Source organism: Pelodiscus sinensis, chromosome 10, assembly GCF_049634645.1.
Source record: "Pelodiscus sinensis isolate JC-2024 chromosome 10, ASM4963464v1, whole genome shotgun sequence".
Lineage (NCBI taxonomy): Eukaryota > Metazoa > Chordata > Testudines > Trionychidae > Pelodiscus > Pelodiscus sinensis.
In genome coordinates, this window is record NC_134720.1 from 4,095,491 (window position 1) to 4,120,652 (window position 25,162).

Genomic DNA, 25,162 nt, shown 5'->3' on the forward strand with positions numbered 1-25,162 from the left:
TCTATAAGATTATTGCTATTTAATTATAGTTTTCATTGGTATTTTAATTTTGAAATATTACTCTGATCTTTTGGGAGTGAAATATGAAAATTGATATTGAAAACAAATGCATCTGCATTCAACATTAGTATTTACAATGTGAGATTTTTTTTGCATATATCAGAAGTAAAAATAAAAACCAGTATTAGACAATGCATATAATACATACTAATTTTTTAAAGACAAATTGTCAAGATTTTCTGCCATGGGAACAGTAACTCCAAAGACCTTAAAATAATTATCTTCTTTAATTGCTCTTTTTATCTTGGGTGTTCCGCTTTTAACCACACTGCAGAAAATTACCGCATTAACTGTTCTGCAATAAAAGTGTTACCTTTTGCTGAAAGAAAGCATTAAAGGCAATGCAAAGATCCTCTCCCTCCAAACCTAGCTATAATTTAAAGAAATTCTCCCTTGGTTAGCCAAGTATTAGAGATTGTATGGAGTCAAATCAGAACGTAAATAAAATGAGTTTATCAAAAGCTGAAGCAGATCCAACTGAGTATGCACACTTAGTTGAAAAGGACTGAGCAAGAATACTGAACAGGTGCTCCATCAGAAATTTTGCAGCATACTATAGTGTGAAATATACGGTGGCCCATATCAGTTGCTGAATTGATTTTAAAAGCCCTCACCAGTGCCTCCAACACACCAAAAATGTAACTAGTCAGAGCAGTTTAAAAAAAAAAAAAAAACCCCTCTGACATTAATGCAGTTTCATTCTACTTTATCTTCATCCTCTGCAGCATAGATAGCCTGATTCCGTCTTTTAATTTTCTTCACGGCACTGTTTCCATTCTCATTTTTTCCAATCCGCTTTAAAGCTTTTTCATTTAAGCTCCTCTCTTCAGTCTGCTCACTCATAACAGATTTCTCCAGGTCTTCATTAGTGGAGTCCATAGCATCATCAGAGGATACCAACATGGAATCTGGCATGATCCTGGTGTCAGAAAAACTTGCTGAAAAGTCAGGAGGGTGATCAGGAGAAGGATCCACAGAATGTGTACTCTGAGCTTCCTCATCATCCTCTTCATCCAGCATTATTTCATCTGGGTTAATAGATGAAGACAGCCCAGAATTATCTGTATAATATTCACTGGGTTCCTCGGCTGACTCAGTGCTGTCCATTTCCTCTTCCTCCTCATATTCTCCCCGAACTGCACCCTCTTCTTTCAGTTGCTGAATCCTGTCGTTAATGTCAGTGAGGCCAAACTGGGCACAAAACTCAGTGGTCTGTGGATTGATTATATGAACTGGCTCCATATTTTTCTGCGGTTTGCTGGGGTCATAACAAGCAACTGTCATACTGAAGTTACAAGGAATTTTGAGATTATGGTTCAGCTTTTCCAATACCTCTTTGAGAGCTCCTTCCGTTACACTGTAATCCCACCTGCAGGAATAAAAATAATGTCATATTATCTTGAGCTCAATTAGCCAAAACACGTTTCTTCCTATTCCTATTTTAAGTAGGGATGTTAGCTATCAGTTAACTGAGTAGTCAACTAGCCACGTGAATTCTTAGCAGATAGTCAACAGTTCTATAGTCCCCAGGGGCGGGGCCAGCAGCCAGTGAAGTCCGGCCCCACTCCTGAGAAGCCCCTTGCCATCCTGCGCTGCTGCCTCTCTATCAGAGGCAGGGTGCCAGGCAGGATCTGGTCCACGAGGGGAGTCAGTTTAAAAACCAGCTCCCCTCGTGGACTGGCTGCCTGCTGTCCCGCGCTGCTGCCTCTGTATCAGAAGCAGCAGCACGGGGCGGCAGCAGCCCCACCACAGGGGGTCCAAGGCTGGCCACAGCATAGTCCTGGGCTGGCCGTGGACAAGGGCTGCTGGCAGTAAAGCAGCCTCTGGCTGTGGGGGGGAGGGAGGGAGCCGGCCTGGGCTTGCTGCAGGCAGAGACTGCTTCATGGCAACTTCCCCTGCCCCTCCCCCACCTTGGGGGGGGGAGGGGAGGGCAAGCAGTACTGCGGAGCTGTTGCTGGAGGGGACTGACTTAAAAGCCGGCTTCCCCCAGAACTGGAGGGGGGGAATGCGAGTAGTCGACTAGATTAACTGGTAAACCTAGGCTTATCGGTTAATCGACTAGTTGACTACTCATTCACATCACTTTTTTTTTTAAAGAAGTGCCTAATTTTTATTTGTCTGGCTTCAGTTTCCAGCCACTGCTTCTTATGTTTCTCTCAACTAGATTAAACAGCTCTTTAATACTCTGCATTTTCTCCCTGTAAGGGTACCTACGCAGTAATTAAAACTTCTCAATGTTTTTTCATAAATTGAACAGACTGAGCTTTTTGAATCTCACTGTAAGGGATTTTCTCCTTCCCTCAAACTACTTTTGTGGTTCTTCTCTGCACCCAAATTCATCATCATCCTTTTAATATTATGGACTCCAGCACGGATCCTGCAAATACCATACACGGAGGCGAAATCTAACTTGATTTGAATAAATTTAAAAAAAAAAAATACTCTAGCAGCACCTTAAAGACTAACAACAACAAAAAACACGAATGAATGAATAGTTCTAGCAGCAGCTGACTATTCCTTGTTTTTTAAATTTTTCCAGTTACAGGCTAACTCAATTACCTCTCTGAAACTTTTGATTTGAACCACCTTGTTAGTCTTTAAAGTGCTGCATAGTCCTGTCTTTTGTTTCAGCAAGACCAGACTAACACGGCTACATCTTTATTAATCTTAAATTCTTATTCAAATCAAGAATAGTATCTAAAATATTTGGAAGTCACTCAAACTGATACAACTACTGGAACTTTTCCCTTTAACTGAAGTATTATCTACATTTTTAGGCTACAAATAAAGGCACACAAAGACTACAGATTCAGTTCTCTGAAACTCTGTTGCCTTTTAATGATGAGCCCCAGTAGATGAGATGCCATTATAGGAAGACAGTTAATGGTTTCTAACTGGTTAACAACAAAGGCACAACTACTTTATGCTAAAAATTCCAGAATGCCCATCCAAATATTGTGGCCAACTACAATACAGTGAATCCTGTGGATAGATTGCACACATTTAGATATGCTAAACTAACCCAGATAGATATATGTTAGTTACTCTGAATGGAAGCATTTTTCTTTAAACCAAAAGCTCGGCTTTCTTATGGAGGCATATACAAATACTGGTGGGACTGTCTGAAGAATGGAAGTTTCTACTCAGCATATGCATGAGCATTAGAGATGTTAAGAAGCGGGTACTTGGGTAACCATATAATCTCTGAAAATGTCTGTGGTTACATTCACCTGCAGCCAGCTCCCTGGGAGCCGGTGCATGCCTGGAACCAGCTTTTAAGACGGCTCCCAGCACATACCAGCGCCACTTGGTGGCCTTGCTCCCAGGGAGCCAGCCGACACCACCCTGTGTTGCTGCCTCTGATACAGATGCATGCCGGGAGCTGGCTCCCGCCCACTCCAGATTCAGAGCCAGTGGCACGGGGTGGCAGCCTACGCGGAACCATTCATGGCAACGGATAAACCGAGAATTATCAGTTAACCGTGTAAACATGTATCCAATTACTTCCTAACACACAGTAGTGCCAGTGAAACTGACATGACAAAACAAGGGAATCTAGGGATGTTAAAAGTTGTTTAAGAAGGTAACTGTATCCGCTAAAAATCTTAGCAGTTACATGTGCTGAGAGCTCTGCAGGACCAAGTTTAAATACTGCAAAGCCAGCAGTGAAGGCTCCCTGGCAATGGGGCTGCCAGCCCAGCTCCCCAGAGAGGCTTCACTGCCACAGTGAAGCCGCTTCCCTGGGAGCGCGGCAGAGTTTAACCAATAACATCAACCAATAAGCATCAGCGTATTGGTTAACCAGTTAAACTCCAACATCCCTATTCTTAACCCCTCAACCTGGGGAGAAAACCGATCAAATCACAGCAGCAATCATCCCGGAGCGCCTGATTTTTCGTTAATCAAGAATTACACGAAACAAATCAGCATAACGAGGAACAGGAAAGTCACAACAGAGGTAAACCTGAACTTGCACGTTAAGTAACAACTGATTCATTTTCTGTTGGGACGGCTGTATCACCACAATATACACAGATGGGCTGCCCATCATTTCAGTTTTGTGTAAGACTTTCTCCAGTCTAGTAAAGATGAAAATTCAGCTCTGCACATTTCTTCCAGGCAGCATGACTTTCAAAGGCTGAGACCATTTCAGTCCTTACATGGATAAACACCTCCATGACCCCCACATCACGATTGCCTCGTCTCTGACCCATGGTTCTGACTGCCCTTGTTGGGTCGTAACAACCTTCCACCATGGTGGAGGCCTAACCAGGGGGAACATGAAGGCAGCAGGCCACTCCCTGCCCAGCATGCCCCATAGGATATTGCAGATGCCTGACCGAATTGACCACCACAGGAGGACCACTCCATACTTTGAGCCAAAGCGTTACAACTCACAACAGAACCAGGCTCTGCACTGGCAAGCCATCCAACTCCATGATGAAAGTGTGGCATGGAGAGCCCAGCTGGCACTGCATGCCACGGAAAACCAGATGCCACAAGAGCAGGGGCCTGGCTGAAGATCAAGAATGTTTCACTGAGAGTTTGCACCACCACCGCACACCTCACTCCGGCCCCCAGAAGATACTACTTCATCCACCTTCTCTCCCCAATATCCCAAATCTCTCTTTTCCAAAGTATGTGCATATTTTCAGCTCAAAGAAAGCTTAAACCCAATATTCATTTTACTTACTTTGCATGGAGGCCATTGTTTTCAGGCATGTTCCATGCCTTTGAAGTCACGTTAATAAGACTATTAGTAGCCTTGAGAACAGCAAGCCATTCAATGTCATACTCCAGAGACTCAGATGCGTTGGGGTCATGGTCTATATCTATTACCTTAGAAAAACAATACTGACACATGAGGCATTTCGGTCATCTTGACAGAAAGACATTGTTCTCGCTTTTCACGTTATCTTTAGGCAGCCAGTTTTTAATTTAAAGCCCACTGAATAAAGCGGGGGGAAGGGGGGGTCTGTGAAAAAAGTCTCTAATTACACCATCACATACGACTATCATAACGCAAATGTAAAAGAAAGCTAAATTAAGGCCGCATAGGCAACCTAATTTCTATCATTTCCAAGCTTCTGAGTGCTTGATGTTAAAAATAAAGTTAAAGTTGCAAAGAGTTTGTGGGCAATATATTCAATAACCTGCTGAGGTGGGCGCATCTGAGATTATAGAATTATAGAGCTGGAAGAGACCTCAGGAGGTCATCAAGTCCAGCCCCCTGCCCACGGCAGGACCAATCTAAATCAACCCAACCAGGGCTTTGTCAAGACGAGACTTAAAAACCTCTAGGGATGGAGATTCCACCACCTCTCTAAGGAACCCATTCCAGTGCTTCACCCCCTCCTAGGGAAACAGTTTTTCCTAATATCCAACCTAGACCTCTCCCACTGTAACTTGAGACCATTGCTCCTTGTTCTGCCGTCCATCACTACTGTGAACAGCCTTTCTCCATCCTCAGGAACCTCCCTTCAGAAAGTTGAAGGCTGCTATCAAATCCACTCTTCTCTTCTGCAGACTAAATAAACCCAAATCCCTCAGTCTCTCCTCATAGGTCCAGTTGCTCCAGCTCCCTAATCATTTTGGTCACCCTCCACTGGATCCTCTCTAATGCGTCCACATCCTTTCTATAATGGGGGGCCCAGAACTAGACACAATACTAGTGTATTGTGGCCTCATTAGGGCCGAATAAAGAGGAATAAACATTTCTCTGGATCTGCTGGCAATGCTCCTCCTAATGCAACCTAATATGCCATTAGTCCTCTTGCCTACAAGGGCACACTGTTGACTCATATCCAGCTTCTCATCCACTGTAATTCCCAGGTCCTTTTCTGCAGAACTACTACTTAGCCATTCAGTCCCCAGCCTGTAACTATGCTTGGGATTCTTCCGTCCCAAGTGCAGGACACTACACTTGTCCTTGTTGAACTTCCTCAGATTTCTTTTCGCCCAATCCTCTAATTGGTCCAGGTCATTCTGGATCCTATCCCTGCCCTCCAGAGTATCTACCTCTCCCTGTAGCTTAGTGTCATCTGTGAACTTGCTGAGGGTGCAATCCATCCTCTTATTCAGGTCATTAATAAAGATGTTGAACAAAACCAGTCCTAGATGTAGATTAACAAGCAAAAGTGACTTTTTGGTCCATCAGTTTCCACTGATCTCAAACTGGTTCATTTAACCCTTCCCTGAGGGTAAACAAAAGGTAGCAAGGAAGGAACAGCTGCATCTCCATAGAATGGTAGTTACAGAATCATCCCATAGGCAAAATAAGAGCAGAGCTGCTTTTCTCTTTCAGATCGAGAAGAGAATTCACTGGGATTCATTCATCCCCTGTGTTATACGATTCTAAAAGAGGTCCTGGGCCTTTTGAACACAGCCTTGAAAACACACAACTGATCACTAGTGCATCAGTCACTGTTTTTTGTCTAGAGTACTAGCCACTGATCGTCTTCCCTACAGTTACGTGTAGGACTGACCTTGGCAATGGTCTTGACCTTTGATTGTAGAGTAGTGCTGCTCTGACACCGATGGCAAATAAGGCCACTGTAAGTTTCCTCCTATGACATGGCCTGATTTGGGTCAGCTATTGTGCTGAGCAGTCTGTGTGGCCTCTTGCCACAAAGGGTAAAGCTCACTAGCTGGAGAGACACAATGATCTAGTGGACTAAGCCAGGGACTCCTGTGTTCCACCTTCCATTTCAGAACTAGACTCTCTCTCTAGTTTTGTATGTCAAGTTCAAAACTCAAACCCAAACAGGCTGGAGATAGCTGAAAACCCACCAGGGTCCTGTTTGCAGAAAGTCAAGTCTTTAAGTGGTCAGTCCAATCAGAATTACTACTCTATTATTTCTGTGTCTGGTGATGCGTCTACCAAGGAACTTCACTATCAACTTAACCCTGCAGTCCTTGACATAGCTCAGTCATTAGCCAGGCTCCTGCTGCTGTAATCCCAGCAAAACCGGTTCATGTGACAGCATTTGCATAGTGAATGCTGAAGCTTTTGCCATATATGGAATAATTGTATCCCCTTGATTAAAGCCTCTCATGCTGAACGGAGGGAGCATGTCCATGAACCAGTGCCAGATTTGGGAATGCGAGTGCAACAGGGCTGGGCCAGGTAAGCCACTTCTCACCTGCCCTAGAAACAAGTCTGACATCAACCTTACTGCAAACTGGGGAAGTGACAGCGATCTACCACCTTGGCAACTTGGGTCTTTTTTGTTTGTTTCTGTCAGAATGGGGCTAAATTTCCCAATAGGACGGAAGGAGATGAAGGAGGATAATCTGGCTTAGCAAGAATTGAAGACATTTGCCAGGCCATGGTACACAGAAGAGGAGGCTCTCTCAAGGAGAAATGGGACAGAAGTGTAGTTGACTTTTGCCAAGCTCAATTTTGTTGACTGTATCAGTTTGTCTTGATTCATGGGGCAGGGACCATTTTCTTTTGCACATATACAGTTCCTAGCACAATAAAGTCCCAATGCCAGATAGGGCCTGAATAACCCAGAACAGAGGTGGGGAACCTCAGGCCCGGGGGCCGGATGTGCTCCCCAGCTTGCCTGATCTGGCCCGTAAGCCTTAGGGCTCCCTTCCCAGCATTGGGGAGCCTGCACTGGCACTCCAATCTGTCCCCCCACTGCCCGACCATGGGGCTGGAGCACACAAAATCTACTAGCCTAGGCCCCCTAGATGCTGTAGACTCTGGCGTGCGAGGAGAATGTGGAAAGAGTCTCTCTCCTTCTCAGTCAGGGACCACGTCCACGAGGGTTGTTTTTTTGTTTGTTTTCGGGGGGGGGGGGGGGGGAGGGGTTGTTGTTGCTGTTTTTTGCTTTTCACTTGTGTGTGGCCATGAATGATTTTTCTGTGGGTCAGTGGCCCCCGTCCCAAAAAAGGTTCCCCACCCCTACCCTACAGCAATACACCCCTACCCTGTTAAATAATTTTCCTTTGGGGTTTGTGCACTGGATCACCAGCTACTTTTAAAAATCACCCTAGATTAATATTAAAGTTGGTAGAATGACTGTCTCCATTTTTCCACCTTGCCCTGGTCAGATTCTCACCCCACAAACTCCTGCTCAAAATATCATGAAATAAAGACAAAACCAAGCCTGTGGTGGGGTTCTCCCTATTCCTTCGCAGGACCGACTTAGGAAGTTTACTGTCCTCAAATGTTTTTATTTATATTTCCCCTGGGCTTTTGTTTCAGGCATTTTACAGCAGCCTTCGGTTACTTAGCTATGGTCTTCAAAGACAGAAGAACACAAGTGGCAGGGGACCCAGAATAGCACCAACAGTGAGATGTGGAGTATCATTGCACCTGCCCAGGAAAGAGATATTGTGACAATTCCCTCCCGCAATCACCACTTGCGTCAAGAAGGGTGGGGGAGAGAAGTAATGTAATTTTGATCTATACCACCAACAAGTTACTACTACTACTCTCCCCACTGATCAGCATGTGAAGGGGGCAGAGCAGAAGCTCTGTGTATTCCCCACCCTTGTACTCTAGAGTAGTAGTAAGCAAATACAAAGTGCCCCTCATCCCTGTATCCTGCCACAAGGTCCTGGCAGTTTGTACAGGGGCATATGGACGGATTCTTATAATCCCCTGTACTTCTGTGCAGCTCAAAGGAGCCCCTTAATTTTCCATTATCCCATTAAATCCTCATCCTGTACATGAGCCGCAACTGAGAGATTTCATTATCTGGGGATAGAAGAATCATTCTTCAGCTTGCTGCCTATCTGTGCACTCCCTCGCCGAGATATATCAAGTACTAAGTGGTAACAGTGGTCTTACCTGCAGAAAGTCTCTGTGTGGCAGACATTTATCCAAAGCCAAAAATTTTGTTGCTTTTGGCAGCTGTCCTTCATTGTTTGCCTAGGAAACAGGAATGAAGCCATTACTGAAATGCTAAAGATTCCCTGCAATAGGACTTCTCTAATAATCAAATTATGCATGGAGACTCCAGAGCAGAATTTAAAGTTTTAAGTTTCCATTAAACAGAATATTCTAAATTCCTAAAAATTAAAAAAAGAGGGGGGGGTCGCTATGGCACAAAGAGGGAGAGCTTGAGCAGAAGTAAGTGACACCAGTAACACTGGGGGCGGGGGGTGGGTGCACCACAAGTCTCCTTCAGCTGAAGCAATCAGGTGTAGTCAAACACAAAGGCCTTATCTCCATCAATGCAACATGCATCTTCACACACCTGGTGAAGACGCAATAAGTCAAGCGGAGAGCACTCAGTCGACTTAGCTTCTGCCTTTCATTGAGTTTAATTATGTCATTAGGAGAGCACCTATTATCAACATAGCACAGTGCAGACGCTGTGTTAAGTCAACGTAAATTACGTTGGCTTAAGTTATGTAATTTACATAGCTTAACTTACATCCCTAATGTGAATTAGGCCACACACTGAACTTCAAAAGGGGCTGTTCTCATAAGGAGAAAGATTTGCCAGGAAAATTGGAAGCTCTTGACAGATGAGAGCTGCCAAAGGTTTGTTGTTATACTGTTTGGTCTACGTCTACACTGCACACGCATTCTTATGCAAATAAATTTACAGTATAACATCGGAACAGAGGGCTTCTTGCATAAGAAGGCAGTGCGGATGGGCAACAGGGGTTTCTTGTGCAAGAAACTCCTATGGCTAAAATGGCCCTCAGAGCTTTCTTGCACAAGACTGCGTCCACAGTGCCATGGATGTTCTTGCACAAAAGCACATCTCTTGCACAAAAGCACATGGCAGCATAGATGCATTCTTGTGCAAGACATTTTGCACAAAACAGTTCTTGTGCAAAAAACCGTCAGTGTAAATGTAACCTTGGAGTTTACCAGCTGTTAAGGTGCACAATGAGAATGCAGCTAATGACCTTATTAGTTTGAATTACTATGGTTGACAAGTAACTACAAATAAACCAAAAAGTTTAAACCCAGCAGGTTTTCTGGTTTTATCTGGGCTATTTATGAACTCTCCCTGTCTGCTTTGACCATTGCCACATTTCAGGCATCCAAAAGTGATACTTATCTCAAATAACCCAAAGGTTATCTTCCTTTGAACTGCTCTCTGCCCTCCTCCTTCACTGTGGCTATGTCTACACTACAGGGTTCTTGCGCAAAAAGGTGCGTATGGACACTCAACAGAGGTTCTTTTTGTGCAAGAAACCCATCAGAACTTTCTTGCACAAGAGTGTCCATACAGTGTAGACGCTCTCTTGCAGAAAAGCACATCGCTTTTGCAATGTGATTTTGAGGTATGGACGCACTTTTTGCAAGAAGTTTTTGCAGCAAAAAACTTCTTGCACGAAAACCCTGCAGTGTAGACAAAGCCATCATATGTATAGGCTGTCTGCTTCCCAAAACCAACTGCTTCATTTTAAAATTAAATTTCCTAGTTTAGCTACCTTAGCTTGTCCAGATACGAGGGCAGAGTAATTTAAAACTAATTTTTTCAAACTACAAAAAAAGGTAACAGTTCTACAAATAGCTTTAAAAGTATCTTAAGTTTAACAAACAGAATAAGTTAAAACATATTGGCTACGTCTAGACTGGCCACATAAGACGGAAGAGGCATGGCCGCCGCTTTTTTCCCGGCTTGGGGAAAAACCGGAAAAGAGCATCTAGACTGGCGCGATCCTCCGGAATAAAGCCCTTTTCCGGAGGATCTCTTATTCCTACTTGCAAGCCATGTTTATTTAAATCCCCCGCGGATTTCCCTATTCTGACTTGCCTGCTTTCCATGCCTCTTCCGGAGAAGGGGCCAGTCTAGACGTAGCCATTCTGTCTTCATGAGTTAAGACTCTTAGACTATGTTAAGCCTTTGATTGAGAGGGTAAATTAATAGGTAATTTAGACGACCTGGGAGGACTTTCCATAAGCTTTATGAAAATACATTTCTGAAAGGAAAAGCAAATACATTTTTACAAAGAAAAGAATGCTTGTGTGGATCTGGCTCCTGGCATTAGAAAGTTCCTGAGATATTCAGATGACATGCTTTTGTTTATTACCTGGTGTTGCATTAAAGCCGCAAATTTTACGTGCAGATGTGCTGAGAACCAATAGGTGGGTTGAAAGTGCTGCAGAAGCTCTGAAGCAGCAGGGCTTCCCAAAGTATTGTTTTCCACTTCTTGGCGGAAGAAAGATTTCATTTTAAGAAGCTGTTTCTTGTTTCCATAGTGATATATACTTCGTGGCCAGTCATGTGACATAAATACATCCATAGGGTGCTTTAGCTAGAAAACAAAAAAAAATAATAAAATAAAATAAAATAAACAAACATAGGAAAACAGCAGTACCTGAATGACTGCTAATGAGGGGCGAGCATACTTGATTCTTTATCTGATTTTGAGCTGACTTTGATTGATGGCCTTACTCTCTAACCTCTGAGGTTATACCACTGGATGCAATCTTCCAGACTGCCATAGAGTTTGATCTTGCGTTCTCTATACTATATGGTTTGTGTACCACTTTCTTGCTTTCCTTGGGACACCAAAGACAGCTAGAAAAAAAAAATCACAAAATGCAAAGTTACAGTGACAATTGCCACACTACCTTAACTGTCTCTGAAGGGATGGCACCAGCAATTGAGAATGATAGCACCTTACCTTCCCTAACCAGAAACACCATTCTCAATGCCCAACTAGTCCAATGCAACATTTCCGCAGGCAAATCCCTACCCTATCCCCAAGTTCACACACTGCCTCCCTACCTTCAGTGGGTCCCTTATCCTGCCTCCCTAATGTGGAACCAAGCTCCATCCCTGGAGTGCAACACTCCTAGTCCAACAGGCCATTGTGCTCCGTGCAATGGGTCCGATCTGAGAAGTACTTGCTGCAGATTTGCAGTGATCCTACTTTACAAAAAGACCGAGGAACGATCAGGACTGTCATCTCATTCAGGGACTCCTTAGGGCAGGGATCAAAGGCATCACTTACGGTTACATGGAAAGTGTCACTTTAACTCTGCTTTTAATTCAGGGAAGTTAATTGCTCCCTATGCTCTATAGGCAGGAAACTGAAACCTTGTCTTAGCCAGAGAGAAACTTCCAAGGTTTGCATGGGACAAACTAAAAGCTCCAGTGCTAAGCATGCACCAGCTTCTGCGGAAGCTCTGTAGCTTTCACAGAGGCTCCTCCCCTTTGAGGATCCATGACATCCTAGAAGAGCAGACATGGTACTTGAGAGGTCCCTGTTGCCCAAGAATACAGGTACCATAGTGCTGGAGTGAGACAGACAAGAGGCCCACAAAGGCCCCACTTCCACCCACACTCAAGACTCTTTGCTCCTGCCATATCCTCACACCTCACAGGGAAGCTGGAGCAGGCATCCCTACTGTCCTTCACAAGACGGCCTCCCCAAAACACACTTGCTGAATTAAAGTCAGGAAATTCCATTAGAAGTTTTGTCTAACAAAAACAAAACAAAAAAAAAAAAACAACAAAAAAAAAAAGTAAGACTGATTATGTTGTATTCCCCTCCTCCCACACGAAGGGCAACCCTATGCCATGCCTGTTATCTTTACCTCAATCCCTGCACAGCACGTCTGTTAACAGTCCCAGGCTCTGCACCGCTACAATAAACATCCTTCAGCTTCAAGCTGATGAGGTGACCACAGAAACCCCACTAGCCTCCCTCAAGACTTGAACATAAAACCTTAGCTACAGCCTCCAATTTCTCCAACACACTGCACACTTAAGATGTTTACATAAGTCTCCTTGAATATTAGTTGATATTGCTTAGGATGTAGTTAAGAATTTGCATCATGCTGAGACACACGGCACAGTGTGTTTCCTCATCAACTGAAGGCAGCAGTTTACCCTTCTATTGTGAACAACAAAGCAAACTTTGTGTCAATATCAGCAGGTATCAAAAATTAGATCACTAACATCCTCGTCTCTAGATTAGCCTAATCTCATGCAATATTATCTACCCTCTTTAAAGGAAAGCTTTGCCCCTGACCTGTTTAAGTTTGAAGACTTCAATATTTCTCACGTGGTATGCACTTCTTATAGTCTGCTGATTGTATGGAGGACACTCAAAATGACCTGAAACAGATCAAGAAAAATAGTTCTCACAAAGTAATGAACAGCATTTCTCTATGTAAAACCCTTGGATCCACTTGGATGCCTCGAGAAGACGCCAAAGCGCTCAGTCCCTCAGTCTACTTTTGCAACAGAGCTGCTTCAGTTGCACATGTTATTTTGCCAATAACCTTTCATTCAGGAAGCAAATACACTCCAATACGCTATTTTAAAAACAGAAACAAAGAATCCGTGACGTGGCCTAACAGTTTGCAGGGGACAAAAGAATGCATCTGGGGGCCTTTCTGCACCAAACTACATTACTTAATACAATTTACAATTAAGTCCCTCTGAGCACTGCAAAAATTTCAGAATTTCTACTAGTAGGAAAAATGTGGATAAATCTCCGCAACATTTCCATATAACCATGTATCATTCTCATATAACTTTGTATTAAAAGAAACTTTGTAAGTCTTTATATAGATAGATCTTTTATAGGTCTTTACTTCTTATAGACCACTGAAACTTCGTATTAAGCCCTTTATGTTATAGGCCTTAGGAATAGGAAAATGTCTTTTGCTAGGAGTAGAATAGATCTCTCCCTTTTCATTCATTGTCCTGTTGAAACGAATGAGGCGTGAATGGAGAATGAAAGGTGAGCACCTCTAGCAGCAGTTGCAATGGTGGAGAGGAGCTGGGAGCCAGATCCAAGACAATACCTGAGAAGTAAGCTTATTGAAAAGAAGACTGGACACAGAGGGATAGCTCAGTGGGTTGAGCATTGGTCTGCTAAACCCAGGGTTGTGAGCTCAATCCTTGAGGAGGCCATTTGGGGAAAAAATCTGTCAGGGATGGTACTTGATCCTGCTGTGAAGGCAGCAGATTGGACTCAATGACTTTTCAAGGTCCCTTCCAGTTCTAGGAGATAGGCAATCTCCACTCATTAAATTAATTCTGATTACAAGAACTTTAGAGAATCTGTAAATTCTCCAACCCCCACAATAAATAGAACACCTAATAAAAAGTATGCATGTAGTCTTAATTTCAAGAGGTTTCTGAATGTATGCGTTAAGAATATTACCTTTTCTGTAATCATGAGACTTGAAAATGCCAGAAATTCCACCAATTCTTACACCACGATATTTTACTACTCCTGCATAACCTAGAATGAGAAGAGATTCAAGTACAATTCTCTACATATACAGGAAACCAGAGAGCTTTCAGGAATTGTAATCTGGTCTGTTCAACTTGAACACAATGTGCACTAGAAATGAAAGAATTTGTTCAGATAAAAAGCCTCAGAGAGGTCGCCATGTCAGTCTGTAATTTTAAAAGCAATGAGTAGTTCTGTGGCTCCTGAGAGCAGTGTTTCTCAAAGTGGTCCACAAAACCACTCTGAGAAACCTGCTAACTGTCTGCTCTGGTGTGTTTATTTACCAGCTCTGTAACCATGGAGCCTCATGGCTCCCATTAGCAGCCAAGGGGAGCCACAGGAAGCAACGTGGCCCAGGCCAGGCCACTAGCCTAGTGTTAAAATAATTATTACCTGGAGGGAAGTAACTACTGTGCACATCTCTCTTTTACTGATAAAAGGAGCTTACCTTATAAGCTTTCCCTGCGTAAAGCTTCTACACAAAGAAAGATGGATTTATTTGGGGTTTTGATCCCTTTTAGCAATTAATTTCCTGGGTGCTGAACCCTAGAACTGAGTCCTCAGAGAGCTGCAGTGGTTCAGTATCTACACTGCTCAGCAGGGGGAGGGATCTCCAACTCTCTTCTTTGTCTGTGGGAGACCAGAGGATCTGGCCCAGAAAGGACAAGGTGGTGGGGAGCCTCATAGAGCAAGGTAGGCAGGCATCAGTGGCATAATCAGCACACCAAGGAACAATCCCAAGGGGACTTCTGTGACTGCACCCTGTCACAGGGATAATTAAGCTAGTTTGGGCAAGCCACCAATAAGAAACCAAATAAGAAAAAAGGTCAGCAATAACACAGAGCTTTTGGTCCTGAGAAATAAGAAAGATAAGTAAAGAGGAGAGAATGTAGCACAAGTAAAGAGATTAAGAAGATTAAGTTCAGCTGCGGAGACAGAGTTTAATATGATGGCAGTTTATCGTCCCCTTATTCCATCAACTTGTCAGGTCATCATACAAACACTGCCATCTACATCTGTCCACGGCAGCACAAAAGTCCACCTGCTCAACATCTTGTTTGATGCAATCCATTCATTTGCTGGTCATCCCAAAGGAAATTTCAGAGCTAATTAGAAATCAAAGATTAGACAGAAAGGGTGAGGTGGAGGATAAAGAGAAAAACTGGAGAATGCTCAATAATTTAAAACACTGGTCCTGGAAAAATACCGAAAGAAACTAAAAATATGAAAATCAAGGACTCTGGCTTGCAAGATCACCCAGCCAAAGACATTTTACATTCTGTTAATTTTGGACCAACCATCTGAAGCAGAACTCAATCCCCCTCAGTTTTCCCAATATATAACCAGTACTCCACAAACAAAATTCAAAATAGTAATATGTATTTCAACTTAGGCAGACAAAGACTTTATAGAAAATACCTCATTATTTAAGCCCTAGAAGTACAAACCCATATTTATACAGGAAGGCTGGAAAAAAAAAAAAAAAGGAAGTGACATTCCATACCAAGATAATAAATGTTTGGTGCCACCCATCCTCCATATGGCAGTTCCTGCAAGTGATTTGAGGCTTCATGATTGCCCCCAATAAAGATTGTGAGAACAGGAGCTTTCTTCTCTCCAGAATAATACCTATTTCAGAAAACAGAAAAACATCACTTTAACAATACACAAATGATATTCCAAAATGTTTACATGCTTAAACAACAGAAGAGACTGGGCCTACATGAGCCCACATGGAAGGGCACGTCTACACTGGGAAGTTATTTCAAAGTAACAAGATGAGGGTCAACACAGCAAGACAGTTATTTCAAAACAACATGCTTGTTATTTTGAAATAACCCCCTGCTTGTGATGAGGAATAATGCCTTTTTGAAACTGTTATTTCAGGAGTTATTATTTCAAAAGTAACTTATGTTGGATTTTTTTTTATTTTGAAAAGATAACCATCAGATGATTTTATAGTTCCAAACCAGCATTCGTACATGTAACCTTCAGAAAGCATCAGTCTCACAATCTGCTTTGTGCAAAGAGAGCCCCAAGTCTTTCTGTTTAACAGGCCTACGCACCACAGGAAGTTGAAAAGCAGGCAAAAATATTGAGGAAAAATTTGCCAGTTTAAGCCTTGATGGCTGCAATCATGAGGTTTCCACAAAAACACTGAAAGCAAAGCTACTGTTATGTACTTGTACATACAAGCGGCAATGCTCAGTTTTGGATTGTGTTTCCATAAAGGGAACCCCGCCTCCACCAGCTCACTGAAGAATTAGGGATGTTAAATATCAGTTAATTAAATAGTCGATTAACCTCATGAATTCTTATCAATTACTCATCTATTCTATAATTCCTGGGGGTGGGGCCAGCAGCCAGTGCGCTCTGGCCTCAATCCCAAGACGGTTCCTCCCATTCCATGTTGTTGCTGCTGCTGTATCAGAGGCAGCAGCGCAGGGTGCCATGCAGGAGCTGGTACATGAAGGGAGCCAGTTTAAAAACCAGTGGGGTTTTTACAGAGGGGTGTCTGAGCTCCCGGACCCAGCGCAAGGCAGGACTCAGCCAGACTGCCTGTCCCCTAATACGCTTTTAATGCAGAACTACAGCAGGAGTGGGTCCCAAACCCAGCACAAGCCAGGACTGAGCTGGGCTGCTGGCCAGCCTGCTAAAAAAATGTACTGGCAAAGAGTGTGTGTGTTGAAGAGGGGAGGGGGGGAGAATGCATGTGGTCTGTAGCATTAATCAGTTAACAGACTGACATCCCTGAGCAAAAGCGACGAGGAGTCCTGTGGCACCTTATAGACTCACTGAAGTGTAGGAGCATAAGCTTTCGTGGGCAAAGACCCACTTCGTCAGATGCAAGGTCTTTGCCCACGAAAGCTGACGCTCCTACACTTCAGTGAGTCTATAAGGTGCCACAGGACCCCTCGCCGCTTTTGCGGATTCAGAGTAACACGGCTGCCCCTCTGATCCCTGATCCGATTCCCTCCCAGCCAAGGGGCGCCGGGACCCAGAGGCCCGTGGGGGCCCAGGCGGGCCGGCGCTCACCGGTAGAAGGTCTGCATGTGGCGGTACTTGGCCGGCACGGCCATGCAGCGCAGGTCCGCCTGGCTGCGCACGGCCTGGAAGTCCCCGCAGCAGAGCAGCAGGTCGATGCGCACGTTGTGGCGCCGCTGCAGCAGCTCCAGCGTCTCGTAGAGCTTGTCCAGCTCGCCATGGCAGCAGCCGGCCACCGCCACCTTCATCGCGCCGCGCGGGCTTTCTGCGTCACCAGCCCCTCGGGCGCGCGGGATTAACGCGTCACCAGCCCCGCCCCCGCGCGTTTATTGCGTCACTCGCCGTCGTCCCCCATCGCGCGTGCTTGACGCGTCACAGCTCTCGCCTCCACCGCCGCGCGTGCTTAGTGCATCGCCCATTCCGCGCTGCCGCCGGCCCCCATCCGCAGCCCTCCTGCGGCTGTGGCGTTGGCCCGGCCCGTGGCCAGAGTCCGGCCCGCGCGCTCACGGGCCAACTGTGGGCGGGGCTAGCGGGTGCGTGCGCGTGCATGTACGGAGGAGGCGGGCACCGCACGCCGTGCGCGCGCGGGCTTGCAGGGTGCCTCTGGGAGCGTGGCGCGTGTGCGAGCCCGGGGTCCTGGCGCGCCATGGCGCCCCCTGCAGGCCGCTCTGTCTAGCGCGCAGCAGCGGCCCCTGCGGGCAGCCGCCCCGCACTGCTGTGGCGGCCCCGCCGGGGAGCCGCTGGGAGGGGCCGGGTTTCCCGCAGGGACCCCGCGAGCTGCTCGCACGAGCCGCGCTCCCTTCGCCGCCCTGCAGCGGGGCAGCTGGCACGGAGACAGCGATGCCCGCAGCCAGCCCAGGTCCCGCCGGCAGGGAGTGTGGGTGCGGGGGTGGGCAGGGAGGGGAGGGAGGGAGGGAGGGAGGGGATGTACAAGGAGCAGGGTCTGGAGGGGAGTTGTGCCCTTGAGTGGGGCAGGCTGTCTCGTGCCCATAGCGTGCCAGAGGCGGGCTCTCTCCGCTCCCAGCCAGCAGGAGCCTCAGGCAGGCGAGCTGTTCCATGGGTCACTGCGGGGAGGGGGTGACTTTGTGCGTTGCCCCCAACCCCATACAAATATTTCAGCTCCCATTGGCTGGTTTCCGGCCAATAGGAGCTGAGAGATTGTGCTGTGGGTGGGGCAATGCATGAAGCCTCAGCCTGCAGTGCAGAGAGCTACAGTGAGCAATCAGCACTTTGAGTGGCATGAAGCTGCTTTGTGTCAATCATTCCAGTGGGACGGGCCATAGGCCATATTAAAAGGCTTGGCTAGCCATAGCTTGCATACCCCTGTGATGGGCACTTTCCAATCTCTGAGCATCTCCCTGGAGACTCCAGCCCCTCTTCCACTGGACAATAGCATTCACAGATTTGCCACTCCCAAAGAAGAAGTACAGTTCAGCTTACCCGTTACACCTGGGCTCACGGCTCAGTTTAACACACTAACTTACATATGTTTATAGTGAAAATAGGCAAAAGTTTTCTTAAAAGAGAGATGAGATTCAAATGAGAGTACGCAGAAAATATTGGAAACAAATGGTTATATACAGGGTGGATAAAAATCAATTATTTTTTTAATTACATTTTTTTAAATTAAAATCAATAAAATACTAATAATACTGTTATTAAAAATAACCATTACAAGTACATCTCATCACAAACAGGCAACACCTACACTTACAGTCTCATAAAAATGAATTAATGGTTGTAGTCTGACTAGCCTAAATACCAGCTCTTGCTTCTTGAAAGGTCTGGACTTTCACTTTCAGGTTTCTCAGCAGACTAAAATCACGTGCAAAGGAGGACATAAATTGGATAGGATTGGTTTGTTTTGTGCTTATGTAGTAGTGAACCTGGGCCAAGCACGATAGAGGAATGAGTTAAGACATTGTCTAAAAGACAGACACACAATATATAGGAAGGGACAGAGGCTGCATTGAAAGGAACAGTGGAATGGACTGGAAAGCAAAAAGGAAAACATTCAGCATGTACATGGCTTCCTATAGTCCCTCACACTTTTACCACAGAAAAACTGTTATGGCTTCTGACCATAAGAGAGACCCTCTCTAGGAATATTTTGAAGAAATTAATTTACTGGGTAAAAAAGGAAAATGTGTCAAGTGTAAGCAGTGCAAGATGATGATACAGGGCCTGTTTGCAAGAATGAAATATCATAAGGAAAACCACTTATTGGGGAAAAATTATGTGCATATGTCTGAAGAACAGTGTGGACCAACTTTGCAATGCATCATTCTTCAAGACACTCTCTATGCCTTTTCATATAAGTGTGATTTAACAGGTAAATTCCCAAACAAATTGCTATGTTGGCTGTTGCCAGAAAAAAAGAGTTTAGCTTAGTTAGTGTTTATGGCTTTTTTAATTACTTAACTAGATTTAGAATCTATCACCCAAGTATATGGTACAGAATGCTGCATTATGAGAAATCGAGAGTTGCCAGTGAGTGTAATTTTATTATTTTATATTAAATAATACATCTCTCTTATTTTGGAACATCTTTGCTATAAACCATAAAATGGGTGAACTAGAGTGCCTAGTTTTAAAGAAGGATATTGATATAATAGGCATCACAGAAACTTGATAGAATGAGGACAATCAATGGGACACAGTCATACCAGAGTACAAAATATATCGGAAGGACAGAACAGATCATGCTGGTGGGGGAATGGCACTATACGTGAAAGAAAATGTAGAATCATATGAAGTAAAAATCTTAAATAAGCCAAAATGTTCCATAGAATCTCTATGGATAGTAATTCCATACTCCAATAATAAGAACATAGCAGTAGGGATATATTATCAACCACCTGATCAAGACAGTGATAGTGACTATGAAATGCTAAGGGAGATTAGAGAAGCTATCAAATTAAACTTGATAATAGTGGGGGATTTCAACTATCCCCATATTGATTGGGTACACATCACCTCAAGACAGCATGCGGAGATCAAATTCCTTGATACCTTAAATGACTGCTTTTTGGAGCAGCTGGTTCTGGAATCCACAAGGGGAGAGGCTATTCTTGATTTAGTCCTAAGTGGAGAGTAGGATCTGGTTAAAGAGGTAAATATAACTGGACCACTTAGAAATAGTGACCATAATGTAATACAATTTAACATCCCTGTAGTGGGAAAAACACCTCAGCAGCCCAACACTGTGGCATTTAATTCAGAAAGGGGAACTACACAAAAATGAGGAAATTACAGTAGTTAAACAGAAATTAAAATGTACAGTGACGGAAGTAAAATCTCTGCAAGCTGCATGGAAACTTTTCAAAGACACCATAATAGAAGCCCAACTTAAATGTATACCCCAAATTCAAAAATACAGGAAAAGAATGAAAAAAAGTGCTACCATGGCTTAACAACAAGGTAAAAGAAGCAGTGACAGATAAAAAGATATCTTTTAAAAAGTGGAAGTCAAATCCTAGTGAGGAAAATAGAAAGGAGCATAAACTTTGTCAAATTAAGTGTAAAAATATAATAAGAAAAGCCAAAAAGGAGGTTGAAGAAAAGCTAGCCAAAAACTAAAAAAGAAATAGCAAATTTTTTTTAAGTACATTAGAAGCAAGAAGCTGGCTAAACAACCAGTGAGGCCCTTGGACGATCGAAATGCTAAAGGAGCACTCAAAGATGATAAAGTCATTACAGAGAAGCTATATGAATTATTTGCTTCAGTCTTCACAGCTGAGGATATTGGGGGGATTCCCAAACCTGAGCCATTCTTTTTAAGTGACAAATCTGAGGAATTGTCCCAGATTGAGATGGCATTAAAGGAGGTTTTGGAACAAAACTGAACAGTAACAAGTCACCGAGACCAGATGGCATTCACCCAAGACTTCTGAAAGAACTCAAATGGGAAATTGCAGAACTATTAACTGTGGTTTGTAACCAATCCTTTAAATCAGCTTCCGTACCTAATGATTGGAAAATAGCTAACATGACGCCAATATTTAAAAAGGGCTCTCGAGGTGATCCTGGCAATTACAGACCAGTAAGTCTAACATTAGTACCGGGCAAATTAGTTGAAACTATAGTAAAGAATACAATTGCCAGACACATGGATGAATATAATTTGTTGGGGGAAAGTCAACATGGTTTCTGTAAAGGGAAATCATACCTTACTAATCTGCTAGAGTTTTCTGAGGCAGTCAACAAACACGTGGACAAGGGAGATCCAGTGGATATAGTATATTACATTTCCAGGAAGCCTTTGACAAGGTCCCTCACCAAAGGCTTGTAAGTAAAGTAAGTTGTTATAGGTTAAAAGGGAAGGTGCTTTTGTGGATTGATAACCAGTTAAAAGACAGGAAACAAAGGGTAGGAATAAATGGTAAGTTTTCCGAGTGCAGAGAGGTAACTAGTGGGGTCTCCCAAGGGTCTGTCCTGGGACCCATCCTATTCAATTTATTTATAAATGATCTATAGAAAGGGGTAAACAGTGAGGTGGCAAAATTTGCAGATGATACCAAACTGCTCAAGATAGTTAAGACCAAAGCAGACTGTGAAGAGCTTCAAAAAAATCTCACCAAACTGAGTGATTAGGCAACAAATGGCAAATGAAATTTACTGTTGATAAATGTAAAGTAATGCACATTGGAAAAAATAATCCTAACTATACATATGATATGATGTGGACTAATTTGGCTACAGCTACTCAAGAGAAAGATCTTGGAGTCATTGTGCATAGTTCTCTGAAAACATCCACTCCGTGTGCAGCGGCAGGCAAAAAAGCCAATAGAATGTTAGGAACCATTTAAAAAGGGATAGAGAATAAGACAGAAAATATTGTGTTGCCTCTATATAAAACCATGATACGCCCACGTCTTGAATACTGAGTACAGATGTGGTTGCCTCATCCCAAAAAAGATATATTAGCATTGGAAAAGATTCAGAAAGGGGCAACAAAATGATTAGGGGATTGGAATGAGTCCCATATGAAGAAAGATTCAAAAGACTTGGACTGTACAGCTTAGAAAAGAGGAGAGTAAGGGGGATATGATAGCAGTATATAAAATCATGACTGGTATGGAAAAAGTGAATAAGGAAAAGTTATTTACTTATTCCCACAATCTAAGAACTAGGGATCACCAAATGAAATTAATAGGCAGCAGGTTTAAAAAAAACAAAAGCAAGTTTTTCTTCATTTAGTGAACAGTCAACCCGTGGAACTCCTTGCCAGAGGATGCGGTGAAGGCTAGAACTTAAACAGAGTTCAGAAAAGAGTTAGATAAATTCATGGAGGTTAGGTCTATCAACGGCTATTAGCCAGGATGGGTAGGAATGGTGTCCCTCGCTTCTGTTTCTTTGGAGGTGGGTGACAGGCGAGAGAACACGTGAGGATTACCTGTTGTGATCCCTCCCTCTGGGGCATCAGGTATTGGCCACTGTTGGCAGACAGGATAGTGGGCTAGGTGGACCTTTGGTGTGACCCAGTATGGCCGTTCTTATGTTCATAATTGTGATGCCATAAGTCTATTCCCTATTTTACTTCAGCATAGCTCTGCTTTCCCAAGGGAACCCCATCCTATATTTGTATTCTCCAAAAACAGAAGTGCCAGTCTATGTTCCCTCTAATTTTTTCCATCCATGGGCAGAATACATTTTGTTATATGCTCCATGGTATGTGCAGATGTGCACCACCAGTAGAAACACATGCTGCCGCCTGTGGGTGCTCTGCAAATCAACTTGGCATCATTTGAATCTATCCTGCGCAGATGCCCAAACACTCAGCTTACAGGGCACAGTGGTGCCAGTGAGTTCAATGGGGTTTACTCCAAAATCAAGTGCATTCTAAGCTCAGTCACTTAGCTTTTTTGGTAATTTGGAACTGGACTTTCCTCTTTGCCGAAAAAAAATGTAAAAGATTAACTGAATATTAGAGTGAGAAGAATGACTATTCAAGATAATTTCTGAATTTTATTTCAGGATATCATTTAAGCATAAAAGACTTAGACTGTCTAACTGCAACAACTTTGGAATCATCTGTTGGTACTTTTAGTAGCAATGTTGCAATTAAATATATTTCAGACCACAGAGTATCAGTAGCAAGCAGAACATTTCAATCATTCAGTAAAACCATCACCACGGACAGGTTTGTAGTAAGGACCAACAAATACCATCAAGACACCATAGATAAAAAGATTGCTCGGTTCATTTATGCCACAAATTCTCCTTTTTATATTAGAGCGGTAGCTGTATTAGTCTGTAAGTTTATACATGAGTAGTCATGTGGCACCTTACAAACTAACAAAAATATATAAACAGTATCATGAGCTTTGGTGGCTAAAATTCACTTCATCATAAACACCTTCATTGACATGTTACGACCAGGCTACACTCCATCTGGTAGAGCAAACATTGGTGGAAGGTTGCTTGATAGAGTGTATGAGAAGAAAGTTGAACAGCATGCAAAAATATCAAGGACAAATTTGCCAGTTTAAGCCTTGATGGCTGGAGCAATGTACACAATGATCCAGTAATGTGTATCTGTGTAACAACAGAAGATGGGGCTGCATACCTTTCGGAAACAATAGATACATCAGGGAATGCCCACACAACAGAATATTTAAAAGAAGTGGCAGTGAAAGCTATAATAAACTGTGAACAAAAATTCAACTGTCCCATGCACAGGTTTGTCACAAGACAATGCTACAACCAAGGCAAAGATGAGAAGAACCTTAGAAGAAAAGGAACACTGCTCCTAAATAACATATGATTGCAGTGCCCGTTTACTGCATCTTTTAGCCAAAGACTTAAGTACATCTTCTCCAGGAATAAAATAAAATATTAAAGTCACAAAATACTTCTGTAACAACCATTTTACTACCATTGATTGTTTTGAACAACTTATTAAGAATTAATTGGCCTATTCTCATAAAACTTCTGAAGTTTCTAACATTGGATTAAAGAGAAATGTAGAGGATATGCTTGGTATACTGAAATCTATTGTCCATAGCCCTAAACAAACTTCAGAGACATTGTTGAAATTTGGAAGGCATTTCAAGAGGCATTGACAAAAAAATTCCTCACCAGAAAGTTAAACTGCGGGCAATAAATAAGTGAATAAATCAAACACTAACTCCACCCTCATTTTCTTGTGAGCATTCTTAACCCCAGGTATAAAGATAGATACCTAACTTCAAAGCTAATGATGCTGCTGTGATATGGGCATTTCAAAATCATTCTTCAGTTATGTCTGTCATAGTAGTTTCGCTCCATCCCCTGAAATGTATTTAATCGTTTACTGATGGGCTGTAAAAGGAAAAGGAATAAGGGATCTTTCGGAAAAGGCTTTATTTTCCGAAAGATCCCAGTCTAGACTGGCGCTTTTTTCCGGCAAAGCTCCAAGCCGGAAAAAAGCGGCAGCCATGTTTATGCAAATGCAGCAGGGGGATTTAAATCCCCGCTTCATTTGCAATTGCGATGTGTCTAATTTGCATCCCTTTTACGGAAAAGGGATGCAGTCTAGACACAGCCATGATGTTTTGAACAAAGTAATTCCCCTGAATCAGTGAAAATCATTAGTTAGGAACCTTGAAACAGAGTTCCTTCAGTTGCTAAACCAATTTTTCACACCAGTAGCTTCCACTGTAGGCAGAGAGAATATTTTCATTTGGCATTATTCACTCAAATCTAAGAAATTGACTGGGAGTTGAAAGAAGCGGGAAAACTCACATTTGTGTTTCAATCTATGAATCAAAATGACAGTGGGAGCCAATTGTAGAAGTTTTAAGGAGCCCATACATTTAGTGTTGTGATGACTTATGTTAGAGTTTATAACATTTGAAAATTACAAAAAGAACCTTGAAGAACAGCTGTCAGCTGGCAACTCAGGAGACAACTGCCATTGTAAATATGAAACATTTATGTAACATTTAAGGCTATATCTACA

At 43.3% G+C, this 25,162-nt stretch overlaps 1 protein-coding gene across 1 annotated transcript; it reads right to left on the reverse strand.

Moving 5' to 3' along the window:
- DBR1 (debranching RNA lariats 1) lies at positions 1–17,758 on the reverse strand. The gene is made up of 8 exons (XM_075937370.1): positions 17,272–17,758; positions 15,740–15,864; positions 14,164–14,244; positions 13,021–13,106; positions 11,071–11,295; positions 8,864–8,944; positions 4,754–4,899; positions 1–1,429 (listed from the first exon to the last, which is right to left on the reverse strand). Exons 1-8 carry the CDS (start codon positions 17,466–17,468, stop codon positions 757–759), a joined length of 1,614 nt encoding a protein of 537 aa, XP_075793485.1. The 5' UTR covers positions 17,469–17,758; the 3' UTR covers positions 1–756.
- Between the last annotated feature and the right edge of the window lie 7,404 nt (positions 17,759–25,162).

What these genes read in the sequence shown, in the direction of transcription:
- DBR1 (XM_075937370.1), bottom strand. Translation starts at nt 17,468, where the DNA reads ATGAAGGTGGCGGTGGCCGGCTGCTGCCATGGCGAGCTGGACAAGCTC. An exon ending in ACCAAACATTTATTATCTTG is followed by an intron (nt 14,245 to 15,739) that starts GTATGGAATGTC and finishes TTCTCATTCTAG; the next exon opens with GTTATGCAGGAGTAGTAAAA. An exon ending in AAGTCTTCAAACTTAAACAG is followed by an intron (nt 11,296 to 13,020) that starts GTCAGGGGCAAA and finishes TTTGTTTTCTAG; the next exon opens with CTAAAGCACCCTATGGATGT.